The sequence below is a fragment of the Rhinolophus hipposideros genome, assembly GCF_964194185.1.
Source record: "Rhinolophus hipposideros genome assembly, chromosome: 9".
In the NCBI taxonomy this organism is placed as follows: domain Eukaryota; kingdom Metazoa; phylum Chordata; class Mammalia; order Chiroptera; family Rhinolophidae; genus Rhinolophus; species Rhinolophus hipposideros.
This window is the reverse complement of record NC_138055.1, coordinates 65,884,165-65,891,618: the sequence shown is the minus strand read 5'-3', so window position 1 is coordinate 65,891,618 and position 7,454 is coordinate 65,884,165. Positions and strand designations below refer to the sequence as shown.

At 38.8% G+C, this 7,454-nt stretch overlaps 1 protein-coding gene across 1 annotated transcript; it reads right to left on the bottom strand.

Moving 5' to 3' along the window:
* Positions 1-3,838: 3,838 nt before the first annotated feature.
* LOC308501917 (large ribosomal subunit protein uL23-like) lies at positions 3,839-4,249 on the bottom strand (the record flags this gene model as incomplete). The annotated part of the gene is made up of 1 exon (XM_081058984.1): positions 3,839-4,249. The coding sequence occupies one exon, from the start codon at positions 4,247-4,249 to the stop codon at positions 3,839-3,841; it is 411 nt and encodes a 136-aa protein (XP_080915110.1).
* Between the last annotated feature and the right edge of the window lie 3,205 nt (positions 4,250-7,454).

Genomic DNA, 7,454 nt, shown 5'->3' with positions numbered 1-7,454 from the left:
ATAGAAAATTGAAGTTTGGAGAGAGTTCATTTCATAAGGTCACATAGGAGAGAAATACTACAGCCCTCCCTCAAATCCAGGTCTTTTTTACTCCAAAGACTGTACTTTAACTGTCTGCTATATTGCCTCTATTATAATAATGCCAATTAGATTCTATCCATCTCCAAGGTGTGCATCTGAGCTAAGGTGATGGAAGTTAGGAATATTACTTCAGAAAGGTCAAAAGCAGACATTGAAAACAATGATTTTGAACTGGTGGAAAGTATTGATGCGTGTGAATGTGGTAGGCAGCTTCAAAAATGGCCCCCAGTGTTCCCTGCTTCCTGGTACTCAGATCCTTGTGTAATCTCCTTCCCTTGAGTGTGGACTAGATTTAGTGAATCACTTCTAATAAAGAGAGAATACCACAGAAACGATGGGCTGTCACCTCCAAAATTAGGTTATGGCTTCTGTCTTGAGGGCTCACCCATACTTTCCTTCTCTTGGATCTTTAGCTGCTGTATCATGAGCATCCCTACTGGGAGGTCCATGTGACAAGAAACTAATATCTCAGGCCAACAGCCAGCGAGGATCAAGGCTTGCTAACAGAGTGTGAGTGAGCTTAAAAGCAGATTCTCTCCCAGTCAAACCTTGAGAAGACTGCAACCCTACCCAACAACTTGATTTTAGCCTCATGACAGACCCTAAGCCAGAGGCAACCAGCTAATCCACTTCCAGATTCCTGACCCACAGAAGCTATAAAAGAATATTTGTTGTTTGTGAGGTAATGTTTGTTTTTTTCCAGCCATTAAGTTTTAGAGTAATGCGGCATACAACAATGGATAACTAATGCAAAAATGGTAATATTAGTAGAGTCTATCAGAATTACCTAGGGGGGTTTTTAGAATTATTAATACCTGCACACTGGAATGCTAGTATATCTCAATGTCACCCTAATCCTTCACACAGGGACATGAGAGAATATCTTAACACTCGGATGTGTCTGTGGAGCAAAGTAGGTTTGAAAAGGTCTTTATTTCTTCTTTTTCCCAAAATTCTATAAAAATGAAAAATTTTAAAAATTACACAACTATAAGTACAACAAAATGTAAAATGAGGTGAAAGTAGATGAGAAAGAGCAACAAAATTTTAAGAGATGGAAAGCCTATGGGAGTAGTAACTGTTGGGTTTGTGTCTGCAGAGGGGGAAGCCTATGAGAAGCATTCTGGTTCCTGGCACAGAAGCGTACAAGCCTTACATACACGGAATTCCAGTTAGAATTCCAGTTCCCCTTCACTACCCTTGCCATACTGTGGTAGATTTCAACAGACTGTCTTGATCAACAACTATTCTAATCCTTCTGATGTACAGAGGTTGGCAGAAAAGTTTAAAATATTTTTTTCAGACTCCTTTACATCTAGTTTTCAGGATATGAATTAGATTCCAAAAATGAAATGTACTTGCATCACATCTGGAAGATAGAAATTAGGTGGAAGTCATCCTGTTCCTTTGACTGCTGTTTCTAGCGAGAGTGGATATGGAGACAATGAGTTTCTCTGTTAATTCTAGGTCCTAGATTTGAGGCTGTGGACATGCAGCTGCAGCATGGCAATTGTGGCTTCAGGAACCTTGGAACATAGGTACTTTCATAACTCAGCCCCTGGAGGCCTAGCCTAGCCTTCTTCTCAAGTTCTTCCAATGAATCGGAAGGTCCCTATTACTTGAATTAAATCTGTTTCTGATAAAAAAAACAACTATATTGGCTTCTGTTTCTTCTAATGAACCATAACCTATACACTTATCTGTGCAGAATAAAGGATATTTACTATCTGGAGAGGTTGAACCAGAAAGACTCTGGATCCTAAGACTTTCAGTAATTCAGTTAAATTCGACATGTTGAACAATGAGGTCCCCAGCCCTTTTATACCACTGGCTTGAGGCAGTCGCTGACAGACTTAGAGTACCTCATCTTCAGGTTGAAGATTAGAGTATTCATCTTTGGAGTTATTGACTTCCCAGGAGAAAAGCACTGGGAAGAGAGAAAAGTAAACATCCAGAGCCCCGCCTAATTAACCTGCCCACACACAGATGTTCCAATTGACTTTTTATTGTCTCACTCTTAAATATCAAGAGACACCAGATATTGGAAGAAAGATTCTAATACAAAAGACAGAAAATCCCCAAACATTTAAAAAATGAATTCACAAGAAATGGAAACAATACATGGAGTAGAAGAAATCATAAATGTTATAATTATAATAAATACAGAAAGAGTAAATATTGCATCTTTGAAACAAGAATAGGATGCTATTAAAAAGGAACATTCAGAGAATTATAGAAATTTGTAAATATTAACTATATGACAGCAAAAATAGAAAATTCAAGAGAAGGGTTGGAAAATAATGTTGAAGATATCTATAAAAGAGTAGAAAAGAAGAAAGAATAATAAAACCTGAAAATCAACAAAGGAAATTTAGCATTCAACTAAAAGAAGCTTCAGAAATAGAGAACAGAGAAGAACTGAGAGTAAAAATTAAATACATAATTAAAGCAAATTTATAAGAATTAACTGATATTAAATCCTAAAATATTCTAGAAAATATAACATCAGGCAGGAAGAAGAAACAGAATAGCATTAGACTTCTCATAGAAATACTAGAAGCTAGAAGACAATGAAAGTGACCCCAAAATTGTCAGTAAAGTATATTTCCAATCTAGAATTCATACAAACTCCCAATCATGTGTAAGGGTAACATAAAAACATTTCAAATATGCAAGATCTCAAAAAATTTACCTCCAGACACCCCTTCTAAGGAAGCTATTGTAGAAAGTATTCCACCAAAACAATGGAAGAAACCAGGAAAGAGGCAGAGATGAAATCCGGGAAAAGAGGATCTTATATAGGAGAGAGAAGGAAATTATCCAAAGTCCCAGGTGGCCAGCTGTGAAGAAGAGCTAGAAAGCAGCCAGTCACAGATTGCAAAAGGAGGGTGGAGGCCTCCAGAAAGGCTATTTATAAGAGAGGGAACAAAACCTGAAACTGCTCGATTATCTGATGTATTTTGCAGCTCTGGGAGAGGAAAAGGATAAATCATGACAAGTACATAGAAAACAAAGCAAACACAAAAATAAGGTAATTACTATCATAATTATTATTATGTAAAAGGAAATGTGATCATAATATACTATATGTCTCAGCAGTGAACAATATTTACATGAGCATAAAAATATAAACATAAACATGAATTAATCAAAACTTCTATATTGGGAGGATGGAGGTACAGACAAAGATGATTTTATGCTTATGCTGGTTGAATTTAAGTTATACCTGATGGGACTTGAGGTGGGAATGTCAACAACCTATAGAATGTCAAGCTAGAGATACATATTTTTTTGAGCAATCTGCTTGAGCTGTGGAAGTGGGTAAGATTACTAAAGGGGGCATTGTACAGCCCAGCTGAAGACTGAGTATAGACCCTTGCTTGCCCTCTTTAAAGTAAGAGAAAGAGTATTACCTTGTCTTGTACACCTGAAACTAATAAATAAAAAAAAAAATTAAATAAATAAATAAATAAATAAAGTAAGAGAAAGAAAAATAGTCAATAAAGAAGTAAATAAGTAGTTAGCAGAAGAAGAAGTACTTGAAATAGGACACTTCATGGGAAACAAGGGAAAAGAAATTCTCAAAAAATATGCATTAATATAAAATATTTCGGAAAGCTCAGGGAAGATTAGGGAAAGCTCTTGGTTTTATTTTTATTTCTTTAATATGGTGAAAAAATTATATATAGAATTGGCCAGCTGGCCAGTTTGGTTGATCCCAGTTTTGTTGCAACTTTCAAAGCATTACAGTCAGGAGTCAGTCGAACATATGCCCTCTTCTTTCCATCAGGCCTGATGAGGATATTGACCTGGCTGCATCAGTATCATAGAGTTTCTTCACAGCCTGTTTGATCTGATGTTTGTTTACCTTGACATCCACAATGAACACACATGTGTCGTCTTCCATCTTTCTCATGGCTGACTCGGTGGTCAGGGTGACCTTGATGGCATAGTGGTCAAGCTTATTTCTCTTGAGGGTGTTCTTCTCAGAATATTTGAGTGGCTTTCTGAGATGCAGAACCTTGGACCCCTGGAAGGTGGATGACGTCCAGATCTTCTCTTTTTTTTTTGGCTGTGGATGCCTTTCCGCACTGCCTTCTTGGCCTTCAAAGCCTTTGGCTCTTGGTGGATAAGGAGCAAGGACATCCTTCTTTGTTCTTGGTGCCATCTTCATGTAAAGTCAAAGGCTATTAATGATTAAAAATGTCACTAGTGACCCTCCACAGAAGAGTTTCATTTTAGTGGGGGAAGCAAACTTAGGGAGTGGGATGTGAGACAGCAATATGAGAGTCTTAAGAAAATTCTTGGCCTTACATGGTGTCAAAGTATCACTCCTTGGATTATTTGCTAATGGAAAGTGAAAGAAAAAATAATAACACTGGGGAGATCTGGCTGTTGTCTCCTGAACTCAGTAATTAATGTTAATATCACTAAAAGTGGAACAATCAGAAGTAACACACCTAAAATGTCATGTAGTGTAAAGTACACAGCACCAGATATGAATATTCTTAACAAAAATGTTTAGCTTGAATTGAAATCAGCCTTTATATCTCATCTCCAGCTCACAGGAAATAAGGGGTAGATAAACATGTTAAATAATACCAAAAAAAGAAACAATCAAACAAATCCAGAAGGTGGGACATGATATAGGGACAATGGGCCCAATCGCTTCAATAATTCAATGACGTAAAAAAGAGGGAGGGAAGCAGTGTTGAAATCAAAAGAGAATTAAACCATACAACAATCTGAGCAACACATGCTCTTAAATTGAATCCTGACTTGAAGATAACAGCTGCAAAACACATTTTTTGTGACCACTGAGAAAATTTGAATATAGTTTATTGCATAATATGAAAGCATTATTATCAGTTTTGTTAATTGTGATAATGATATTGTTTTTTAAGAGATGCATTCTAAAGTATTTAGGGGTAAAATGTCATAATGTCTATCATTTAATTTAAAATACTTCAGGAAAAGAAAGATGAAGCAAATATGGCCAATTGTTAAGTCTAGGTACAAGTATATTGGTATTCCATGTTTCTGTATGTTTGAAATTGTAATAAAATTAAATATAAACTTCGTGGTAGAAAGAGAACAATGAAGTAGTAGTTTGAGGCATAACTAAGTCAAGGTTGCTTTTACTGTGAACATATTTGCAACCTGAAAGGAGGCAACATGGAGATAGAGAGGGAGGAAATGACTGAACAAAGTCAGAGAAGAAGTAGAATAGGGTAAATTATAAGGACACATGAAGAGTTCATACCCAGAAAGGCTGATCAGCACGCATTGCTGAGACAAAAGGGACAAAAACTAATGAGTGAAGAGATGAGAGCATTCTAAGGTGAAAACAGCCAAACTGGGGAATGGCCTTTGACTGGAGGGTCTACTGAAGTTAGATCAAGAGTAGGGAAAGTGGGATTGGGGACTTGAGGAGAATGAAAAAGTTCTGAAAATACTGCTGGATGAATTCGGTAGGGATGCAATCCTGAAGAGAGATGTTATTCAGATGAATGGAGATAACATGTATTTCTAGTGAACCCAATCAGCACACTTTTATGATTTCCTTCAGGGATGCTCAAAAACCTGGAAATGGAAGAAAATTAGAGAATGCTGGATTTTCCCTAAAGTGGGGAAGAAAACGCAACAATCCCACAAATCAAATGGGTGACTATGGGTGTTTCCAGGTTTTTAGTAAGGCCATACATAGCTAGCTATGCACAGGAAGCACCCTGTGTAACGTAAAACATTGAGTGTTGCCTACAACTCGCTCTGGGTAAGACTGGAAGGGCATTAATAAACAAGAACAAGAAAAGCTAAAAGGGATAGGAAGTTATGTTTGCTGTGAAGGACGGTTTAATGGGTGAAGACATGGGACAAGAACAGGAATAAGTTGTAGTCAAGACAGGAAGCACAGAGGGAGAAAGTCTGGAGAACATAAAATTCCAAGTGGTGTTGAGGTCCTAGGTATGGCCATATAGATGTGTAGCTGAAGTAGAAACTAGTTAGCCAAGTTATTAGATGAAAATGAACATGAATATAGTAGACAGTTTCTGAGATAGCCCCCAATGATCCCCACATCCTGTTACTCACACTCTTGTATGATCCCCTCCCCTTGAGTGTAGACTGGACCTAGTAACTTACTTCTAACAAATAAAATAAGGCAAAAATGATGGGCTGTCACCTCTGAGATTGTTACCAGAAAACTCCAGCTTCTATCTTGCTTGCTCTTTCTTGCTTTTTCACTTGTTTGCTCTATGAAGCCAGCTGCCATGTTGTGAGCTGCCCAGTGGAGTGACCAATCAGGCAAGGAATTAAGGGAGGCCTCTGGCCAGTGAGAACCCGAGGCCCTCAGTCCAACACCCCAGGAGGATATGAGGCTTGTCAACAACCACAAGTGTGAGCTTGGAGAGCTCCTTCCCAGCTGAGCCTTAGATGTTTGCAGATCCAGCTGACACCTTGATTGCGGTCTGTGAGAGACCCTGAACCAGAGGACACATACAGATAAGTCTTGCCCAGATTCCTGAATGCACAGAAACTGTGAGGTAATAAATGTTTGTTATTTTAAGCTGATAAGTTAGGGTGATTTTATAGATAACATACAATAGATGCTGACCAGTTGAGAATAACAGGAGACAAGATAGAGAGGAAAACCATGACCCAGGAGCAGCGGTTATCATGAAGATTGAAAGCAGAGCTTCTCCAAATTTAATGTGCATGCAAGTCACTTCAGGTCTTGTGAGAATTCGATTCTGATTCAGTAGTTCTGGGGCCTGAGGTTCTGCATGGCTAACAAGTTCACAGGTGATGTTGATGCCACTGGTCCTTTGAGAAGTAGGGATCTAAACTGCCCTGAGGATTAGCAGGGGACAGCAGAGAAGACATAAAAGGTGAATAAGGAGAATCCAAATCAATATGCTGGTGGAGGAGGTCGAACTGTTCACTAAAGCAGGGTGGCAGGTAAGGCACATATGAGCCAAGGCCAAAAGTGAGGCCAGGGCATAACACACATGGATCAGATAAGCAGATCAGTCCAGATGAAAATGTAAAGCATTGAGTGTTGCCCAAAACTGGATTTTATAGGTTCCCCATGGTATAATGTTTGGGCAGATCGCTCACGGTTAAGGGACAGCATTCTCTCTCTCTCTCTTCCCTTCCCTTCCCTTCCCTTCCCTTCCCTTCCCTTCCCTTCCCTTCCCTTCCCTTCTTTGCCCCTCCCCTCCCCTCCCCTCCCCTCCCTATCCCTCCCCCCTTCCCCTTCTCTCTCTCTCTCTCTCTCTCTCTCTCTCTCTCTCTCTCTCTCTCTCTCTCTCTCTCAATTGCTCTTAATATCTATCTACATCCGTTTAATAAAACCTGACTTAGGAAAGGTCATT